General features: G+C 41.5%; 1 protein-coding gene across 1 annotated transcript; it reads left to right on the top strand.

Moving 5' to 3' along the window:
- Positions 1–7: 7 nt before the first annotated feature.
- On the top strand, positions 8–21789 carry ATP6V1D (ATPase H+ transporting V1 subunit D). The gene is made up of 9 exons (XM_003824066.5): positions 8–141; positions 6761–6878; positions 9116–9195; positions 10698–10765; positions 12351–12395; positions 13931–14034; positions 16366–16432; positions 19392–19470; positions 21098–21789. Exons 1-9 carry the CDS (start codon positions 101–103, stop codon positions 21237–21239), a joined length of 744 nt encoding a protein of 247 aa, XP_003824114.1. The 5' UTR covers positions 8–100; the 3' UTR covers positions 21240–21789.
- Positions 21790–23202: the final 1413 nt, after the last annotated feature.

Below are 23202 nucleotides of genomic sequence, written 5' to 3'. Positions count from 1 at the left end.
AGCTGACTCCCGTAGAGGAAGACACTGTGGAGGCCAGTTCTGGAGCTGTTGCAGCCTCGGTTGCCCGGCCGGGGACCCGAGCCGAAAAGTTATCGTCAGAATGTCGGGCAAAGACCGAATTGAAATCTTTCCCTCGCGAATGTAAGTAAAGGAATGGGATAAGCCGCTTTCACAGGTTTAGGAACCCGGAGCGCGGTCCCTTCAGACCCTGGGCCACAGTGAGGGTCCTTGTTTCCTGGGAGGATCCTGAGCTTTTCCCAGGTTCTTTTCTTGAGTCTAGGGCGAGGCTTCCTGACGGCCTCTTCGCGCATTCCTCCTGAGTGAATCAGGCTGGACGAAGCGATCCCAGCCGGTAGGAAAAGGCGCCCGGCCGGCGGGCTTTTGTGGAGGTCTGCTGTCTTTATTCATTAATGGATTCATCCATTCCACATACCCTTATTGAGCCGGGCACTGGATTTATATAACTGAATCGTCGCCACCTCTGCCCTACAGAGCTCACAGTTTACGTAGCCAGACATTCGTCTGGAAAGGCCAAGGAGGTTTTAATAAATGCTCTGAGAAGGGAAGTTTACTGAGGATATAGAAGAGGTCCCTACGCCAAAGTGGGGATGGAATCGAATCGCCCTAGCATAGCCCTCGGATTCGATCTTGGATCCCCTTACTCATTTTCCAAGATCCCGCCAAATGTCACCTGCTGTGAGAGGATATCCCTGTGTTTCTGAGGCACTGCTTTTGCTCTCTCACCGCTGCACCTTGTTCAGACCTGTGTTAATACCGGTCATCACGCTGTAAAGTAGATATTTGTTTATGTGTCTTTCTCTCCCACTAGACTGTGGGCTCTCTCCAGGATGAAAGAGTGTCTTAACAATCCATAGAAGGTACACACAAAAATATTTCTTGAAAGAACTCATGCTTCGGAATACGCTCAGTTGTGGGCTGCCTTTCTTTTGGGGCCTGAATTCTTTGTCAGGAAAATGGCATATCACTGTAGGTGTTTGGCTAGTTTGTAAGGAAAATTTTGACGTTTTCTCAAATGTGCCTAACAACTTGCTCCCTTTCTCCTCCTCATCCTGTTTATTTTTATTTAGTTTGTTGTTTGTTTGTTTTAATAAGAGACAGGGTCTCCCAGGCTGGGGTGCAGTGGTATGATCAGAGCTCACAGCAGCCTCAAACCCCTGGGCTCAAGTGATCCTCCGGCCTCAGCCTCCCTGGCGGCTGAGATTATAGATGGGAGCCACCGCGCCTGGCTTTCCCTTTTTCTTTTCAGTGAGGAAGCAGAAAATCAGTTTTGACCCTGACATTTAGACCCTTTCATTGTGGTCCTATCTCTGTGGGGGTGTTTTGTTGTTTTTCCTCATTCTGTCCTTTGAGAGAATCTGAGGATGCTTAAAATAAAAGTTATATTCAAACCTGAAGCCCAGATTTGTTTCTGCCCGGTGACTAAATAGCTCTTAATGAAATGAAGTTTTTAAATTTTTTACCTTCACCTGTTGACTTTCTAATAGCTGTTTGCACTAAGTAGGCAGCAAGCTAGTTGTGGGGAAATAAAGATGAGGACTATCCCGGGGTAGTGACAACTGCAGAACCCCTAGGACGTGATGACTCAGTCAAAACTTCTGCACTGAAAGACATCGACACTAGTTTATCTTCTAGCAATGTAAGGCCTGCCCCTAGGGTGACCCCAGGCCGCGCCCCCCCCGCCCCCGCCATTAAAATGCCTGCCTGAAAAAGCTCAAAGCTAGGAGGAGAATTTACTGTTTGTTCTAGTCAACACCTAATTGATAGACCCCTCTCGTTCCCTTTTTAGAGCATTTACGAAACAGGCTTACGATTGTTAATATGTATCTCTTCCAACTCTGAAGCGTCCCTTCAAGTATCTTTGAGAGCCATTTCTTTGAAACGTAATCATCAGGAGGGATAGGGGCTTTGTCTCCCAGTCTGTGTGAGAGGATAGAATAGTAACTTACTAATTGCCAGGTAGTATGGCGTTTACACTGACCAACACTTTAAGGTTTCTCTTCTCTGACTCTTCTTGCGGCTGGCTCCCTGCCACTCCCTTACTCTCTTTTTTAAAATGGCCAGTCACCTCTGCACAAATGAGAATTGAGCTCAGCCCTTTCCCCTACTATCAGTGGTTTACTGAATAAAATCTGTTTTCACTACTTTAACGAATGTCTGGCTGGGTTTATCTTTGACAGCAGTCAGAATAACTTTTTTGTTTTTACTTTGGAACTTTTACTTTGAGACTAAGAGGCAAAAATAGACATCTTTGGGCTTAGGTAAGAAAATGATAGGCTCATGAAGGTGAAACTACTATTTGAAAGCTCTCAGCTTGCTGATTGAGAGGAAAATCAGGTGCAGGAAATAATCTCTTCTCTAAATATTTTCCCCATGGCTGGCAGCAGGCTTTTTGTCATGTAGTCAGATGTCTTTGATTCAGCTGGAAGAAAAGTCATCATCCTAGCTAAAGGTCAAACTTTTTGAGTAGGACTGAGCAGCTCTGAAACATGTAAAGGAGCAAGTTTTAAAAGCCATAGGCTAGAAAATATACTGGCAGCTTGTTTCACAGACATTTCCATTCAACAGTATTATTCTGTGGTGTTACTTTCACCCACTTTCGTACCAGAGAAAGCAAAAACAATTGTAGAGTGGAAGTAAAAGACGCATGAAAAATTTGGAGTCAACAGAAGTCCACTAAATCCAGGTTCTGCTACATATTAGCTGTAAGTGTGCACGCTGCTCTTAGAGTTTCAGGAATTAAAATTGCCCATTTCACAAAGATGCCATTCCCTAGGAGGAAAATAAAATTAACATGGTAAATTCAATTTTATCAACCAGTTTACCTTTTACTATAAACTGGCTGGAATATGCAGTACTACAATTTGACTTAAATTTGATCCAGCTCTTTGAGCCCAAGTTCTAGTATTTACTATCAACAATACATTATGTTAAATGCACACATTGAGATGGATAGCTCCTTCTCAGGCTGGAAACTAAACGACCTTCACTTGATAAGACCTCTTGTGAGACCAGTCAGTGCAGAGTCAGCCAGTGATAATTGTTGTCTTTAAGGGGAGGCACATGTTTGGGGTACAGTGAACGTAGGTTGGAGCCTTAGTTTGAGCATTGGGAAAGTCAGTGGAATCAAAAGTCTGGTTCAAGTCCCTGCCCTGCCTTTTCTTCACTGAGTAACTTTGAGAAAGTTGTTTTACTTTTCTAAGCCTCATTTTTCTAATCTTTAAGTTAATGTCTAAAGTCCCTTTCAGCTATAGAATTGTCTTAGTGATCTTAGCCCTATGGTAAAAGATTCCAGTATAATTTAAGAATTTGGCCAAATGGTGTTTGTTTTTTGTTTTTGTTTTGTTTTGTTTTGTTTTTTTGAGGCAGGTTTTCCCTCTGTTGCCCAGGCTGGAGTGCAGTGACCCGATCTTGGCTCACTGTAACCTCTGCCTGCCAGGTTCAAGTGATTTTTGTGCCTCAGACTTCTGAGTAGCCGGGACCACAGGGATGCAGCACCATACCCAGCTAATTTTTGTATTTTTTGGTAGAGATGGGGTTTCACTATCTTGGCCAGGGTGGTCTCGAACTCCTGACCTCAAGTTATCCACCTGCCTCGGCCTCCCAAAGTGTTGGTATTACAGGTGTGAGCCACTGCACCTGGCCAAAAAAGTTTATTAGTACATGCGATTTTAAAACACCAGTCATATGAAATTATATCCCCTTAAATCACTGTGTCTAGGTTATACTGTGTCTAGGTTATACAACCTTATTGTTGAATTTTATTACCCAAACACTTGTTTTTTTGAGACCGAGTCTTGCTCTGTTGTCCAGGCTGCAGTGCAGTGGCATGATCACAGCTCACTGCCTCAACCTCCTGGGCTCAATCAGTCCTCTCACCTTAGCCTTCTTTGTATATGGGACTACCGGTGTGCCCTACCATGCCCAGGTAATTTTGGTATTTTTTTTTTTTTTTTGTAGAGACAGGGTTTCACCTTGTTTCCCAGGCTGGTCTTGAACTCAAGCAATCTACCCACCTTAGCCTCCCAAAGTGCTGATTACAGGCATAAGCCACTGTACCACTTACCTTATTTAGAGCATTCTTCCTAAGGTCCTCCAGGTACTTTTCATTAGCTCTTTTTCCTGCCTGAAATACTCTTTCCCCGGAACTTATAACTGGCTCCTTTGGCTGTTCTAGTCTCTTAAGAGAGGCTGTTCCTGATCACCCAATCTAAAGTGAACACCATGTTTGCTTCTGTCATAATTCCTTATTTTAATTTTATTGTAGCATGTACTACTGCATGGTATGACATTTTATTTCTAGTCTTTTTTTTTTTTTTTTTTTTTGAGACAGGGTCTTACTTCTACATCCTCGAACTGGGCTCCACTTTTTTCATTATTAAATTGTATCTGGCATATGGCAGCAAGAACAGAAATGTCAGTTTCTGCTTGACTTTGGTATTGGGGCTTCTGATGGGGAAAAAAAATTGAAACAAGGAAGTGAGGAGACTTCAGTGTAAATTTAGCTTGTCATTTCTCAGGAATCTTATGTATGTCATTTGTTACCTAGTCTTTTACAAATTAATAAAATGATTGCTGTTAGGATCTTGATTGATGATATCAAAACATGTTAATACCACACTTTTAATAGAAAATGTGGTAAATTATTGTGGTATAAAAAATGCAGGCCAGGTGCAGTGGCTCATGCCTGTAATCCTAGCACTTTGTGAGGCCGAGGTGGGCGGATCACCTGAGGTCAGGAGTTCGAGACCAGCCTGACCAACATGGAGAAACCCTGTCTCTACTAAAAATAAAAAATTAGCCAGGCATGGTGACGCATGCCTGTAATCCCAGCTACTCGGGATGCTGAGGCAGGAGAATCGCTTGAACCTGGGAGGCAGAGGTTGCAGTGAGCCGAGATCGCGCCATTGCACTCTAGCCTGGGCAACAAGAGTGAAACTTCACCTCAAAAAATAAAATAAAATGCAAAAGGTACAAAAGAATATAGTAGTAAAAAGTAAATCCATATTTTTCATCCAGTCCCATTTATCAAAGGTAACTCTTGCCAGTTTTTGTGAATCCTTTCTAGAACTATTCTCTGCATCTATATAAGCACATTTTTTCCTTACTTTGCATAAATAAGACTGTTATATAGACAGCACATGCCTATATACCTTCGTCTTTTTTAATGACTGTATATCATTCCATCATAGGTGAACTCTGATGTATTTAGCATTTAGCTTGTTTCTCCCTTTTGCTATTACCATAAGGCTGGAGTACCCATCTTTTAAACCTTGCACGTGTTTTTGTACACATGTGGGAATAAATTTGTAGGATAAATTCCTCAAAGTGGAATTGTTGGTCTTGAAAATAATTGCATTTAAAATTTTGATATATATTAGTGGATAGATTTTTAAATCCTTAATATTACCTCCAGTGGAAACTAAAACAAAGATATTATTTTAACTTACAAATCAAATAAGTATTTAAACTATGTTGGCATCATAAAATAAGGCTCCTGATAACATTTATGATGATTTAATAAATATTCCAGATATTGATTATAAAATTGTTTCTGTTGTAAATTAATAAACTTTTCATTTATGGAACACTGATGGTAGAAATCTACATTATTGAAAAACCAGTTGTCTTAGTCCATTTTCTGCTGCTATAACAATACTTGAGACTGGGTAATTTATAAAGAAAAAAATTTATTTGGTTCATGGTTCTGGAGGCTGAGAAGGGTGAGGGCCTTCTTGCTGTGTTATCCCATGGCAGAAGGCGAGGGTGAGAGAGAGAGCAAGAAAGGGTCAAACATGCCTTTTTTTTTTTCTAAAGGGACAGGGTCAGGTGCAGTGGTTCATGCCCATAATCCCAGCACTTTGGGAAGCTGAGGCTGGAGGATTTCATGAGACCAGGAGTTAGAGGCTGCAGCAAGCTATGATCATACCACTGCAATCCAGCCTGGGTGACAGAGCAAGACCCCATCTCAAAAAATAAGGAGTCGGGCCGGGCACGGTGGCTCATCCCTGTAATCCCATTACTTTGGGAGGCTGAGGCAGGCAGATCACTTAAAGTCAAGAGTTCGAGATGAGCCTGGTCAGTATGGTGAAACCCTGTCTCTACTAAAAATACAAAAAAAATAGCTGGGCTTGGTGGCACACGCCTGTAGTTCTAGCTACTTGGGAGGCTGGGGTGGGAGAATTGCTTGAACCTGGGAGGTGGAGGTTGCAATGAGTCGAGATCGCGCCATTGCACTCCAGCCTGGGCCTCACAGTGAGACTCCATCTCAAAAACAACAACAACAACAACAACAACAACAAAAAAGGAGTCTTGCTACTATCTTACCCATGCTGGACTTGAACTCCCAGGCTCAAGGGATCCTCCCACTTACACCTGTAGCTGGGATTACAGGTGTACCCAGATGAACTCACATTTAAAACCAACCCACTCCTGCAATAAGGAACCCAGTCTTACCATAATGACGTTAATCCATTCATGGAGGGCAGATCCCAGATGACCCAGTCATCTCTTGGTGGTCCCACCTCCCAACATTGTTGCATTGGAGATTGTTTCCAACACATGAAGATTAGGGACATATTCAAACCATAGCATCAGTTAAACCTGTCAGCTACAAATTCTCTATATAGTCTCACTTTCATCACATCAAAGGATAAAGGATAATTTTAACACTGGTGGGGAGGGTTTTTTTGTCTTTTAAACAATGAGAATAGATGTCTTAACTTTGTTTATGTTTATATAGGGCACAGACCATCATGAAGGCTCGTTTAAAGGGAGCACAGACAGGTCGAAACCTCCTGAAGAAAAAATCTGATGCCTTAACTCTTCGATTTCGACAGATCCTAAAGAAGATAATAGAGGTAGAATGAACTTTTCTTAGAATAGTATTTATTTTAGGAAAATCCAGCATGGCCCTTGGCATTTTTTTTTGTTGTTGTTATTTTAATTAATTTTTTTCTTTCAAAAGTAAAAATACCATTATAAGTTTAACAAGTGTCAAATATCAGATAGTTCATTTAATAAAATCCAAACTCTTTAATCTTGCCTGCAAAGCTCCACGTGATCTGATTGGCCCCCCGCCTGCCTCTCTTACCTTATTTAGAGCATTCTTCCTAAGGTCCTCCAGGTACTTTTCATTAGCTCTTTCTCCTGCCTGAAATACTCTTTCCCCAGAACTTATAACTGGCTCCTTTAGCTGTTCTAGTCTCTTAAGAGAGGCTGTTCCTGATCACCCAATCCAAAGTGAACACCATGTTTGCTTCTCTCACAATTCCTTATTTTAATTTTATTGTAGCATGTACTACTGCATGGTATGACATTTTATTTCTAGTCTTTTTCTTTTTTTTTTTTTTTTTTTGAGGCAAGGTCTTACTCTGCAGCCTCAAACTGGGCTCCAGTGATCCTCCCACCTCGGCCTCTCGAGTAGCTGGGACTACAGGTGCATGCTACCATTCTCAGCTCATTTTTTTTATTTTTAGTAGAGACGAGGTCTCACTATGTTGCCCAGGCTAGTCTTTTTGACTCCCGGGCTCAAACAGTCTTTCTATCTTGGCCTCCGAAAGTGCTGAGTTTACAGTTTTTGTGTTTTATTTTTAAACCTGTATGTACTTAACAAAAGCATTTTCTGTGAGTGCTGTTTTTATTTTTATTTTTTTATTTTTTGTGGAGATGGGGTCTTGCTTTATTACCCAGGGTGGTCTCAACCACCTGGGCTCAAGTGATCATTCCACCTCATCCTTCCAAAGCACTGGGATTACAGGTGTTAGCCACTGTGCCTGGCCCTGTACTACTTTTGATTATTTGTGAAGTTAAGGAGCTTTTCATGCTTATTGACAATTTGATTTTCTTGGTAAATGTCTTTTTTTTTTTTTTGGTAGAGGTTCTATGTGTATTCTGCCTAATGTGTAAAATGTTAAAAATATTTTTTCCACGCCTTTTCTTTTAACTTAAAAAAAAAAGTTAATACTAGGTGTGGTGACTCATGCCTGTAATCCCAACACTTTGGGAGGCCGAGGTGGGAGGATGGTTTGAGCCCAGGAATTTGAGACCAGCCTGGGCAACACAGTGAGACCTTGTCTCTACAAAAAAAAAAAAAAATAAGAAGAAGAAAATTAGCAGAGTGTGGTGGCATGCACCTGTAGTCCCAGCTACTTGGGAGCCTGAGGCAGGAGGATTGCCTGAGCCTATGAGTTTGAAGCTGCAGTGAGCTATGATTACACCACTGTACTCTAGCCCAGGCAACAAAGTAAGACCTTGTCTCAAAAAATAAAAATTAAAAAAAGTTAAAAATGTTTTTCCTTTGGTCAAATCTGTTGGTCTTTTTCTTTATATAGCTTCTGAGTTACATATAAGGCTTAGAAAAGACCTAAAATGATTAGGAAAATATTATGCCACATTTTCTTTTGTTACTTTACAGTTTTTTTTTCTTTAAACCTTTATCTTAATTATGTCTGAATTTTGGGGGCAGTATGATGTGAGGTAGGTAACTTTATCATTTTGTACTGTATAGACAGTAGAGTGGTCTCTTTACTAAATTTCCATATAGACCTGGGGTTGTTTCTGAATCCTCTAGTCTATTTCATTGACTTAACTGTCCCAAACCAGATATATTAATATTTCCTTATTGTAGCTGTACCTTTTTAATACTTGGGAAGGCAACTCCCTACCCAGCTGACCCAGTTTTTCTTCTCTTTCTGAAACATTATTGAATATTCTCAAACATTAAATATTCCGGATGTACTTTAAAATTAATACACCATTAGGGTTTTGACTGCAACTGCAGTGAATTTAAGAGATTAGTTTGAGTAAATCAGCATGTACCCATTCAGGAATAATATAGGTCCTTCAGTAAAGATTCAGTTTTCTGTTTCTCAATGCATTTATTCTGTTTTAATTATAAAACTCATAGTTTGTAATATTGTTAGTGATCATAACCAAAACTGTTAAAAATTGGAAATTTCTGTTTATCGTTATCAAACCAATATTTACATGCACAGCCAGCATAAAATACTGATGGTTATTAAAGGAACATAATTATGATGGAATATTTCCTTGTAAGAGGCTTGGTTGAATCTGCTGTTGGTTTATGCTTTTCCAGACTAAAATGTTGATGGGCGAAGTGATGAGAGAAGCTGCCTTTTCACTAGCTGAAGCCAAGTTCACAGCAGGTGACTTCAGGTAAGGGGACTAAACGGGGTGTTTTGAAGCAAAACAAAGTGATTTCAGTCTCATAATTTCATTTAAAAAGCATTTTTTAATTCAGAAATAAGCATTAAGGACAAATGATATAGTAATAATAAGAAAGAATTCTTTTAACCCCATCACCTTAACTCCACTGTCATCTTCCACATGTAATTCTTACATAGTTGCAGGCGCAGGATACTTAGTATTTTAGAGTCCATTTTCACTTAACGTTGTATCATAAACATTTTTCCTTATTTTCAACATGGCTGTATGATCTTTCTCAAGATGTATTTTTTTTTCTCCTAATGCTGGGTATTTGGGTTAATTCTTAGTTTTTTGGAATATTAGGGAAAGTGCAGTGAACATTTTTACACATATGTATTTTTGTTTCTACTGAATTATTCCCTTAGGATAAATTTTTGAGAATTGGATTATTTAAAAGGCATGAACTTCATGGCTTTGGTGACATCAGTAAATCCTTTACAAAGCATACAAAATAGCTTGCAAATGTGTTATGCCAATTTACATATGTTATGTAATTCTCCAAATAACACTATGAGATAGGTAAGGCAAGCATTGTTATTCTCAGTTTTAATTAAATGCCTTCCTGAGGTCACTTGGCTAATTAGGGGCAGAGGCAGAAGTTGTTTTCAAGGTTTCTGATTTTATTCTTTTCCTAATGACATGATGCCTATTATCTAGGAGCTTTCACTGCTCTTGGGCCTTAATAAGGCCCTTTGAAGTGGTAGGCTTTCATTTTTGCCAGTGCTGGTAAGATCACAGCTTGCATTGAATTTTCTAGCAGAGGGTGGAGATCAATCAATAGTGTATAAGTGGTATGTGAGTGTTTTAGGGTGGTTATGGGGAAGATACTTTCTATAATATTTATTTTTGTTTTGTTTTGAGATTGGGTTATGAGACTGGCTAATTTTTGTGTTTTTGAGTTTCGCCACATTGCCCAGGCTGGTTTTGAACTCCTGGCCTCAAACAATCCTCCTGCCTCGGCCTCCCAAAGTGCCGGGATTACAGGCGTGAGCTATCGCACCCTGCCAGGAAGGCACTTTCTGGTAACATTTGAGAAGTCACACAAAGCCAGATGGAACATAGTTTCCAGGGTAAAGGAATTGAACGCCAGCTTAACCAATTCAACAGCAAACCTAGAAAGGAGTTTTCTCTATCTCACACTAGCAGAAGAATCCTTAAAGTTATATCCATGTAGCACACCTCTGACTGAAAACATAAGCAATCCATGAACTTTAAAATCATTCTTTGTTCTTTTCTTACTGCTAATGTTTTGAATATTGTTCATTCTCTGCTTTCAGAGGCCCTCCTCTAGCAGTAATGACTTTTCTCCCTTTTTGGAAAAAGGACAGTTATCAAAACATACTTAATTGTGACATCTCACTCTTGGTCTCATTTAATGTTAAAACTATCCAGTGGGTCCCTGTAGGTTTATTTCTGAAGAGTCTGCTAAATAGCTTTCTCTTTTTCTGCAGCACTACAGTTATCCAAAATGTCAATAAAGCGCAAGTGAAGATTCGAGCGAAGAAAGATAATGTAGCAGGTAACGTTTCAACCTTTTAGAAACCCTTTGGGGAGAAAAGAGGTGACATTTTAAAATTAACTTGTTTATACAGCAAGATCTTAATGTCCTAGTTTCTTCCTTCTACTTAGAACAAGTTGATTGGCTTTACATGTTAAAATCATTAACAACCAGGTTTCTAATTACTCAGGATAATTTGACTTTTGTATAGAAGTGAACACTTAAGAAGGCAGGTTCCGGCTGGGCACGGTGGCTCATGCCTGTAATCCCAGCACTTTGGGAGGCCGAGGTGGGCGGATCACAAGGTCAGGAGTTCGAGACCAGCCTGGCCAACATGGTGAAACCCCATCTCTACTAATAATACAAAAATTAGCCAGGTTTGGTGGCACGCGCCTGTAGCCCCAGCTACTTGGGAGGCTGAGGCAGGAGAATCGCTTGAACCCGGGAAGCGGAGGTTCCAGTGAGCCGAGATTGCACCACTGCACTCCAGCCTGGGTGACAGAGCAAGACTCTGTCTAAAAATAAAAAATAAAAAAATAAAGAAGGCAGGTTCCACTGGATGTGGTGGCTCACACCTGTAATCCCAGCACTTTGGGAGGCCGAGGTGGGCGGATCACAAGGTCAGGAGTTCGAGACCAGCCTGGCCAACATGGTGAAACCCCATCTTTACCAAAGAATACAAAAATTAGGCCGGGTGTGATGGCTCACACCTGTAATCCCAGTGCTTTGGGAAGCCAAGGTGGGCGGATCGCCTGAGGTCGGGAGTTTGAGACCAGCCTAATATGGAGAAATCCTGTCTCTACTAAAATACAAAATAAGCCAGACGTGGTAGCGCATGCCTGTAATCCCAGCTACTTGAGAGGCTGAGGCAGGAGACTCACTTGGACCCAGGAGGCAGAGGTTGTGGTGAGCCGAGATTGCACCATTGTACTCCAGCCCAGGCAACAAGAGCGAAACTCATCTTTAAAAAAAAAAAAAAAAATTAGCTGGGCATGGCATGTGCCTGTTGTCCCAGCTACTCAGGAGGCTGAGGTGGGAGAATCACTTGACCCCAGGAGGCGGTGGTTGCAGTGAGCTGAAGACCACACCACTGCACTGCAGCCTGGGCGACAGAGTGAGACTCTGTCTCAAAAAAAAAAAAAAGAAGGCAAGTTCCTAAATTCATTAATTGAAACCAATTACAATTCCATACTTAAGCTCTTGATTTTTGAGTTTGATGAAAAAGAAACACAGAAAACAGTGATTAAGAAACAGAACTTAGGCCAGGCGCGGTGGCTCATACCTGTAATCCCAGCACTTTGGGAGGTTGAGGCGGGTGGATCACCTGAGGTCGGAAGTTCAAGACCAACCTTACCAACATGGAGAAACCCCGTGTCTACTAAAAATACAAAATTAGCCGGGTGTGGTGGTGCATGCCTGTAATCCCACCTATTCAGGAGGCTGACCAGGAGAATTGCTTGAACCTGGGAGGCAGAGGTTGCGGTGAGGCGAGATCACGCCATTGCATTCCAGCCTCGGCGACAAGAGCAAAACTGTCTCAAAAAAAAAAAAAAAAAAAAGAGAACTTAAAGGTTTGTGAATCCATGTATGCTTCTGTGTTTAACAGGTGTTACTTTGCCAGTATTTGAACATTACCATGAAGGAACTGACAGTAAGTGTGAAACTTTTTGTATTACTTTGTGTCTCTGGGATTTCCTGTTTCCTCTTTAAATGAACTAAGTTCTGGAAAATGGTGCTAGATGTTGAGAGGTTCCTGAGTTAGAAATCCTCTTATTTGATATAGTCAGGACAATAGTTGATCAGTTAATCAAAAGGTCTTAAGGCCGGGCACAATGGCTCATGCCTGTAATACTGGCACTATGGGAGGCTGAGGCAGGCAAATCTCCATCTCTACAAAAAATATAAAAAATCAGCCAGGTGTGGTGGCACGTGCCTGTAGTTTCAGCTACTTCCAGGGCTGAGGAGGGAGGATTGCTTGAGCTGGGGAGGTAGTTGCAGTGAGTTCTGATCACGCCACTGCACTCCAGCCTGGGCTACAGAGCAAAACCTTGTCTCAAAAAAGAAAAAGGTCTTATGCTAGGAAGTCATAAAACATTATACATATCTTAAAATATTTCAATATTTTATCAGAAATATATCAATGTAGAATCACTTGCTATTTAAAAAATATAAGGCCTTTTGAATATGAATTCACTGATTAGACTTCTAGGTTGTTTTTCTGCATATCCTACACCCACAATGCACTGCTTATAATTCCCAGTTTGGGTCTCTTTAAAGTCAAATAAGATCTTAGACACTGATGCAACCTGAATGCTGATTGTTTCTAGATTTTTATAGCCCACTTCCACTTTTTAAATAACTGTCTTATTCATTCCATTCCTAGTTTGACAGCATATTTTCTTTCCAAAATAAAGTATTAACTTTTTTCATAGAAACAATACTCTTGGCCAGGCACAGTGGCTCACACCTGCAATCCCAGCACTTTGGGAGGCTGAGGCAGGTGGATCACCTTAGCCCAGGAGTTTGAGACCAGCCTGGGCAACATGGTGAAACCCCGTCTCCACCCAAAAAGTTACAAAAATTAGCTGGGCCTGGTGGCGTGCGCCTGTGGTCCCAGCTACTCGGGAGGCCGAGGTGGGAGGATTGCTTGAGCCTGAGAAGTGGAGCTTACAGTGAGCTGAGATCGCACCACTGCACTCCAGCCTGGGTGGCAGAGTGAGACCCCATCTCAATAAATAAATAAACAAATAATATTCTTTCTTTTGGCACTTGTATTTCCTTGCTTCATGTGATATTTAATTAAAACATATAGAATATTAAGTACATTTCATACGAAGAAGTAGAGCATTCTAGAGAGTCACCTGTTCACAGAGTGTCATCGTACTCTGGGCATCAGGCAGTATGATTTTCAAAGGGAATAAGGGGCATCAAACTAGTGAAGTGAAGGTTGGTTAAAAGCTTCCTTTGTAGTTATATTTAGAATAGTATTCTTGTGGAAAACTGTATTTAGTAGCATGCTCCTATAGTGTTTGGGGAGTGAGATAGGCACTTCATGTTTACATTCAATGAAGATTAGTGAATTCATCTTTCTATATTTGTTATTATTCTGAATTATCTCCTTTTGGGGAATTTTATAGGGAAGATATTTTACTCTAATTAAAAATGTTGTCTGACTGGTCCTTTCAGGTTATGAACTGACTGGTTTAGCCAGAGGTGGGGAACAGTTGGCTAAATTAAAGAGGAATTATGCCAAAGCAGTGGAACTACTGGTGGAACTAGCTTCTCTGCAGGTAAGTAGCAAAAGACCTGGAGAACTCCTGTAGTTTGATTTGTAACAGTCAGGTGGAGGAGAGTCAGGTCTTGAGTCAGCATATACTGTGCTTTGTACTTTTAACTGTTCCCATGATCCTATGTAAAACAAACATAATATTTTGATTTCTGAAGTGATGGCTTTTGTACCATTGTCCCTACTTTTTAAAATTTATGTATTTTTTATTTTTTTGAGATGGAGTTTTACTCTTGTTGCCCAGGCTGGAGTGCAATGGCGCGACCTCGGCTCACTGCAACCTCTGCCTCCTGGGTTCAAGTGATTCTCCTGCCTCAGCCTCCCAAGTAGCTGATTACAGACATGTGCCACCATGCCTGGCTAACTTTTGTATTTTTAGTAGAGACAGGGTTTTGCCATGTTGGTCAGGCTGGTCTCGAACTCCTGACCTCAGGTGATCCACCCGCCTTGGCCTCCCAAAGTGCTAGGATTACAGGCATGAGCCACTGCACCTGGCCCCTACTTTTGTTTAATTTAAAAATTTATTTATTTTTCGAAATGGGGTCTCACTGTGTCACCCAGGCTGGAGTGCAGTGGCATAATCCCAGCTCACTGCAACCTTAACCTCCTGGGCTTAAGTGATCCGCCCACCTCAGCCTCCTGAGTAGCTGGGACTATAGGCATGCCCCATCACACCTAGCTAATTTTTGTATTTTTTGTAGAGGTGGGGTTTCACCATGTCGTCCAGGCTGGTCTCGAACTCCTGGGCTCAAGTAATCAGCCCGCCTCATCCTTCCAAAGTGCTGGGATTATAGGTATGAGCCACCACACCCGGCCCCTGCTTCTTCTTATTAACAAAATGTATGTGCTATGGTACACTCTTGTTTTTTTATTTTTGTTTTTTTTTTTTCTTTGAGACAGAATCTTGCTCTGTTGCCCAGGCTGGAGTGCAGTGTTGCGATCTTGGCTAACTGCAGCCTGGATCTCCTGGGCTCAAGCAGTCTCCTGCCTCAGCCTCCCAAGTAGCTGGGACTACAAGTTTGTGCCACCTCGCCTGGATAATATTTTTGAATTTTTTACTTGAGATGAGGTCTTGCTACGTTGCCCAGGCTGGTCTCAAACTCCTGGCCTCAAGAAATCCTGCCATCTCAGCCTCCCAAAGTGCTGGAATTATAAGTGTGAGCCACCTCACCCAGCCCAGTTTCACTCTTTGCTAAGTAAGAATAGCAAGTTGATACTAGATTTAAATGTAAATGTAAATAAACATCGTTTGTGCATGGAAGACCATTTTTTCCCCTATGTGGCCAGTGAGTATATATCTAGGTTATTAATGCTTGATTCTTTCTTGTCATTTTTATGTTGTTATTTAGGTGAGACTATAGTAAACAAATTATAATAGTGTCAACTCAAGTAAAGCCTGTTGAAGCAGAAATGATTTGATAAAGGTTTATTGAAAGCCAAATGTGAGGATTGACCTGGGAAGACACCAACAAAGTTGGGTGTGTTCTAGAGTCTGCTACAAGTTGGAAGGCTTTTATGGGAAAGTTTAGGAAAAGGGAGGACTCCTCATACCCAAGTTGTCCTTTTCATTGACGAGTACAATACAGAGGTCACAATCATTGGCTACAGATTACAAATACAAGCTAAAATGTTCTACATGCAAGTAAATCATGAAGTAAAACTTCATGATTCAGAAACAAATCAGTGTCATTTTCAGCGTCAGTAGGTTGCATATTAATCAGTATGTCAGCAGTCTGAGAAACTTAAGATTTCCTTACTCAGGGACAGGATGTAAACCATGAATCATAAGATCCCTCAATCTGCCCAGGCAGGTTAATTTGGAAACCTACCAAATGTGACATGTAGGTTATCAATAGCATGGAAATAGTGTTAGCCCTATGGAAATCTCACAAGAATTTTGTTTTTGTTTTGTTGTGAAGAGACAGGGTCTTACTCTGTCGCCCAAGCTGGAGTACAGTGGCACAGTAATAGCTCACTGCAGCCTCAAACGATCCTCCCATCACAGATTACCAAGCAGCTGGGACTACAGGTGCATGCTACTACACCCAGCTAATTTTAAAAATTTATTTCTTGTAGAGGCAAGGTCTCATTGTGTTGCCCAGGCTGGTCTTGAACTCCCAACTTCAAGTGATTCTCCCACCTCAGCCTCCCAAAGTATTGGGGTTATAGGTGTGAGCCATGCGCCCAGCCTAAGAATTTTGTTTTTTAAGCATGCCGAAAAGAAGTTGTCTTGGTTCTCAAATGTTTTCTACAAGTGCAGTCTTAGTGGAGTCAAGTGATCAGGGAATGATTAGGAAGACTTTGTGCTTACATTATTAATTTGTTCTTATTTTAGACTTCTTTTGTTACTTTGGATGAAGCTATTAAGATAACCAACAGGCGTGTAAATGCCATTGAACATGGTGAGTATTAGGTACTGTGAGGTGCTTTGTCACTTGTCCATACCCTCCACTTGTCATGAAACTGCTAGAATTCAGGGACTGTACTGAAGACTGATAGATGAATAAGATGCTTCCCTTGCCCACAGTGCAAAGAGAGAAGTGTGTCCATAGTAAAAAAAAAAAGTGTTATGAAGTGTTCTGATAGAAGTACTTGTATGATCTGGGGGAGTTACACACATAGGAAAGTGGTGACTTAAAAATTATGGAATGTTTTCTTCATTTCCAGTTATTCATGCAGTTATTTAAGGGTAGGAATATTTCTCAAGATCCTTAGTGTTTTCTTTAGTTCTTTCTAATGGTTGAGTGATGCAACTTTTTGAGTACATTAAATATTTAACTTTAAATCAGTATAAGCCATTCTCCTTGATTTCTAAAAAATTTCCCATTTGATGCACTTATTTTCCATCTCTTTTATTTCACTATTTAAAAAATATGACTGCTTAGTGTTGATGGTACTTTTTGCTCAATAAACTTAGTTTTTATTAAAGAAACACTCAATTTTAGGTAAGAAAGCAAAATTTGAAGTAAAGAAATTCCTTTGGGAATTTCTATATTAATGCTAGTGAGAAATATATTAACTATTATATTAACTATGTATAATATGATATATTAACTATATTGTTAGAAATATATTAACTGTTATATTAACTATATATTAACTATATTAATGTTAGTGAGAAAGTTACCTCATTTTTTAAAAAACTTTTTTGACTGCTTGCTAGTGCCAGGCCTTGTACATGAAAGTGGAAGCAAAGAAAAAAAAAAAAAAAAAGGATAATTCGTAGTTCTTACCCTCAGAGTTCACATTCTAGAAGCTGAACAGGTAAACTATGTAAAGTCGAGCCTAATGACATAAACTCAATCGAGCATTCTCTCTGCTCGATTTTTTAACAGTTGATTGCTACTATATTTAAAATAACATCTGTGCTTCAATGTTATATATTCATAGAATTCAGCACATTCAGTGTTGTATTTGTTATGGTCCAATAGGTTATCTATGCATAGAAAAGACACTAGAAGGGTATACACCAACATGTTTACAGTAGTTACTCTTTTGGATGGTTGGATTATACTCCATTTTACTTTTTTTCTTTGTGTTTTTTATTTTATTTTATTTTATTTATTTATTTATTTTTTTATTGATCATTCTTGGGTGTTTCTCACAGAGGGGGATTTGGCAGGTCATAGGACAATAGTGGAGGGAAGGTCAGCAGATAAACAAGTGAACAAAGGTCTCTGGTTTTCCTAGGCAGAGGACCCTGCAGCCTTCCGCAGTGTTTGTGTCCCTGGGTACTTGAGATTAGGGAGTGGTGATGACTCTTAACGAGCATGCTGCCTTCAAGCATCTGTTTAACAAAGCACATCTTGCACCGCCCTTAATCCATTTAACCCTGAGTGGACTGGACACAGCACATGTTTCAGAGAGCACAGGGTTGGGGGTAAGGTCATAGATCAACAGGATCCCAAGGCAGAAGAATTTTTCTTAGTACAGAACAAAATGAAAAGTCTCCCATGTCTACTTCTTTCTACACAGACACGGCAACCGTCTGATTTCTCAATCTTTTCCCCACCTTTCCCCCTTTTCTATTCCACAAAACCGCCATTGTCATCATGGCCCGTTCTCAATGAGCTGTTGGGTACACCTCCCAGACGGGGTGGTGGCCGGGCAGAGGGGCTCCTCACTTCCCAGTAGGGGCGGCTGGGCAGAGGCGCCCCTCACCTCCCAGACAGGGTGGCTGGCCTGGCAGGGGCTGACCCCCCCACCTCCCTCCCGGACGGGGCGGCTGGCCGGGCGGGGGGCTGACCACCCCCCACCTCCCTCCCGGACGGGGCGGCTGGCCGGGCGGGGGGCTGACCCCCCCCACCTCCCTCCCGGATGGGGCGGCTGGCCGGGCTGGGGGCTGACCCCCCCACCTCCCTCCCAGACGGGGTGGCTGCCGGGCGGAGACGCTCCTCACTTCCCAGACGGGGTGGCTGCCGGGCGGAGGGGCTCCTCACTTCTCAGACGGGGCGGCTGCCGGGTGGAGGGGCTCCTCACTTCTCAGACGGGGCGGCTGCCGGGTGGAGGGTCTCCTCACTTCTCAGACGGGGTGGCCGGGCAGAGACGCTCCTCACCTCCCAGAAGGGGCGGCGGGGCAGAGGCGCTCCCCACATCTCAGATGATGGGTGGCCGGGCAGAGACGCTCCTCACTTCCTAGATGGGATGGCGGCCGGGCAGAGACGCTCCTCACTTTCCAGACTGGGCAGCCAGGCAGAGGGGCTCCTCACATCCCAGACGATGGGCGGCCAGGCAGAGACGCTCCTCACTTCCCAGACGGGGTGGCGGCCGGGCAGAGGCTGCAATCTCGGCACTTTGGGAGGCCAAGGCAGGCGGCTGGGAGGTGGAGGTTGTAGCGAGCCGAGATCACGCCACTGCACTCCAGCCTGGGCACCATTGAGCACTGAGTGAACGAGACTCCATCTGCAATCCCAGCACCTCGGGAGGCCGAGGCTGGCGGATCACTCGCAGTTAGGAGCTGGAGACCAGCCCGGCCAACACAGCGAAACCCCGTCTCCACCAAAAAAATACGAAAACCAGTCAGGCGTGGCGGCACGTGCCTGCAATCGCAGGCACTCGGCAGGCTGAGGCTGGAGAATCAGGCAGGGAGGTTGCAGTGAGCCGAGATGGCAGCAGTACAGTCCAGCTTCGGCTCGGCATCAGAGGGAGACCGTGGAAAGAGAGGGAGAGGGAGACCGTGGGGAGAGGGAGAGGGGGAGGGGGAGAGGGAGAGCTTCTTTGTGTTTTTATTTTCCAAGTTCTCCGCATTAAATGCACATTAATTTTACAATTAGGAAAAAATAACTGTTATACAAATGAGCACTGATAATTTGAAAAAAGGGGTTTGAAGTTCTCACACATATTATTTTTTTTTTATTCTAGTCATCATTCCCCGGATTGAACGTACTCTTGCTTATATCATCACAGAGCTGGATGAGAGAGAGCGAGAAGAGTTCTATAGGTTTGTTGAAATTGGCAGTTACTGATCATTTTTTGTTTTCCATATTCCAAAGGCTGTATTTGCTGAATGACTTGTTGGTTTATGTTCTTTAGAATTAGCACAGCTTATGTTTTATTCTGATAAATAAGCAGCAAGAAATATTATTACCAGAAGTTGTGGAAACAAATCTGTCAAATTTTACATGTACCTATAACATGGCATTTCCAAAAACTTAGGCCTTTCAGAGAAACTGTTTAGGTTTGATTTTTTTTTAAATATATGTTTTAAGATAGTCAAATGCAGTAGTGAAAAGTGAGGAAAGAGTAGAACAAGGAGTTTGATCTGTAACTGATTGTGCATAATAGAGAGAACTCATTACCTTTGGACCAGCCAAGACTGAATTATTCTTTTTTTTTTTTTTTTTTTTTGTGAGACAGAGTCTTGCTCTGTCACCCAGGCTGGAGTGCAATGGTTCGATCTTGGCTCATGTGCCACCATGCCTGGATAATTTTTTTGTACTTTTAGTAGAGATGGTGTTTCACCATGTTGGCCAGGCTGGTCTCAAAACTCCTGACCTCAAGCAATCCACCTGCCTTGGCCTGCCAAAGTGCTGGGATTACAGGCATGAGCCACCGTGCCTGGCCCTTGATTATTCTTTAAAATGAAATGATGATTTAGATTGGGTGCCTCCTACATAAAAACTGAGAGAAGAAACTAGAATTCAGCTGTTATTCAACAAATATGTATTTCATGTTCAGGAGAAGGGATAAAGCACCTGGAGGCATTACCAAATAGTATATAAATCACGCCATTAGAGAATTAGCACAGCACTTGGAGAGAAATTATGCATGTCCATGAATTGGTTATGAACATTTAGAGTCAACAGGGATAAATACTAAACTGGTAGTGTACAGGGATCTGTATACTCGGTTCAGAGAAATGGGAGGTAGGTGAAGGCAGGAGTATTTAGGAAAGGCATGGGGGGGTCTTAGACCTGGAGTTAGCATCTAACTATGGTCTATAATCTTAATTATCAAAGGTTAGTTTCTGTCCTTCCATGATACTCAGGGTTGTATTGAGCCAAAATTTTAAAAAAATGCCTGAATGCTCAAAATCTGTTCCATTCAAGAATGGATTTCAAAATTTAACCTAATAAAGGCTTCTAGGCCGGGCTCGGTGGCTCATGCCTGTAATCCCAGCACTTTGGGAGGCCGAGGCGGGTGGATCACAAGGTCAGGAGTTCAAGACCAGCCTGGCCAAGATGGTGAAACCCTCCGTCTCTACTAAAAATACAAAAAATTAGCCAGGTGTGGCAGCGTGCGCCTGTATTCCCAGCTACTCGGGAGGCTGAGGCAAGGAATTGCACTGCACTCCACCCTGGGTGACAGAGCAAGACTCCATCTCAAAAAAAAAAAAAAGGCTTCTGTCTTAGGTTAAATCAGTTATTAGCTTAAAATTATGTATTTTTAGCTTAAAATTATGTGTTTTTAAAAAGATTATAAATAAATTACTGAAAATGAAATTAATAAAAGTACCAGGTTTTTTTCTAGGTGTATGTTTATTATCCTTGTTACAAAACTCAAAGAAATCAAATCTACTTAATATTGAAACAGTGTTTAAAAAATCCACCCCCACCTGTATTTTACAGGTTAAAGAAAATACAAGAGAAGAAAAAGATTCTAAAGGAAAAATCTGAGAAGGACTTGGAGCAAAGGAGAGCAGCTGGAGAGGTGTTGGAGCCTGCTAATCTTCTGGCTGAAGAGAAGGACGAGGATCTTCTATTTGAATAATCTTTCCTGTTCTGGTTCTTTTAGAAACCCTAACACTGGCTTCATTTTAATTCACAGTGTGTAGGTTTGATTTGTGTGGCTATTTATTTTTTGGCCTAAGAATTTCACTGGTTGTAAAATTTACCTAGATGTCTATTTATGGGATTACTTTTGCAGAATCATAATTTAGCAACCATTTATCATGGATGAAAGAGATCTGTAAAACCTGCCCAGGAACTTACAGAATTTACTTTGCAGAAGTGTTATCATACTCCATTTACATCTGTGTTACACGTGATCTGCTTACCAAGCATATTAGGAAATACCTCTTAGGAAGCATTAGTGGTCTCAGGCCAGTTACTGTGGAGCAGCTTTCATTCCTACCCACTTGCAAACCTTGGCGCTGTTGTCTGAGATTGCTGCAGCCATTCTTGTTACCATGGTACTTCTCAAACTTTGTGAAAACCTGCACTTTTCCTTGCATGACAGGTTCCTGTCTTGTCTGTCATGGGAGCCGTTCTGCCAATTTAAATGCGACTGTGGTATAAACAGTAAAATGATTTAAAAGTAAGTCATTCCGTTTTTATTAATTTACTGTTAAGTCATGTTCTCATGCTGAGATCAGTAGTGTCAGCCAGAGCTTTCTCTGCAGACATGTAGGAAGTGGGTAGCTATTTTTCCCCCTCCATGTATTAGAGTTTTACAAAAAGGCTTACTTTTGAGACAACTGTTGCATTTTGGGGTACTAATAAATGATTGCCGATGAGTTATGAGGGCATAATACTTCCTTATTTGCTAATTAAGAAAAATAACTAGTTCCTATTTTAGAGTAAGAAATAAGGTAACTTTTTACTATTTATAAGTGATAAAAACTTGCTTTCATATATGAAGAGGAAGCATTTGAGTGGCCACATCAGGTGTCTGAGGTTTTTAGTACTGTTTGATTTGGCATGAGCCATCCATGATTACTCAGTCTTTCTCACATCCATTTCCAGGCATTTTTGACATGATTAGCCATGGAATAATGTTTAGTTCTGAAATTGTGACACTGTCTTTATTAATACTGTATTTTAATCAAGTGACATCACAGTCCAGGTAGTTTTTCTTTCTTTTTTTTTTTGAAACAGAGTCTCACTCATTCTGTAGCCCAGGCTAGAGTGCAGTGGCAGCAACATCAGTTCACTGCAACGTCCGCCTCCTCAATTCAAGAGATTCTCCTGCTTCAGTCTCCCGAGTAGCTGGGATTACAGGTTTGCGCCACCATGCCCGGCTAATTTTTATATTTTTAGTGGAGATGGGGTTTCACCATGTTGGCCAGGCTGGTCTTGAACTCCTGACCTCAAGTAATCTGCCTGCCTCGGCCTCCCAAAGTGCTGGGATTACAGGCATAAGCCACCATGCCCAGCCAGTCTAGGCAGTTTTAAAGTACTAAATGATTTTGCAAGCATTTAACATCTCCTATAAAATAGCAGGTCTTAGTTATGTGCCAGGCACTGGTATTAAGTATTTTGTTTATATTACTTCATTACAACCACCATAAGAGGCACATATTATTTTAACCCCCTATTTTACATAGGAAAAATTGGAGACACAGGAAACTTGAGTAGTCTTAAGTTAAAAAGCTAGAAAGTAGCAAATCCAGAATTTAAGTCTAAGCAGTCTACCTTCAGAGTTTTTACACCCTAACTTTTCCTTTCTGTTTCATCTATATTTCAAACTTTGGGTATTTAAAGACATTGGGACTGTTCTGGAGAAGCTGATATTTAGGAAATCTGGTTGCTGCTCACAGAATAAAATCTTAGGTTCAGTGTAAATTCAGTAATGACTGGAAAACCAACAACTCAGTTCACAAGTACTTTAAAAATAGGTAACTGTTTAACATTTCGTCTTCCCAACAGCCTGCTGAACTGTAAATTCTACCATCTCCACTTTGCAGATGAGGAAATTGAGACTTTGACAAGTCAAAGAGCACAGCTGGAATGCA

The sequence above is a fragment of the Pan paniscus genome, chromosome 15, assembly GCF_029289425.2.
Source record: "Pan paniscus chromosome 15, NHGRI_mPanPan1-v2.0_pri, whole genome shotgun sequence".
In the NCBI taxonomy this organism is placed as follows: domain Eukaryota; kingdom Metazoa; phylum Chordata; class Mammalia; order Primates; family Hominidae; genus Pan; species Pan paniscus.
The sequence above is the reverse complement of the archived record's forward strand: the minus strand, read 5'-3'. Positions and strand labels throughout refer to the sequence as shown.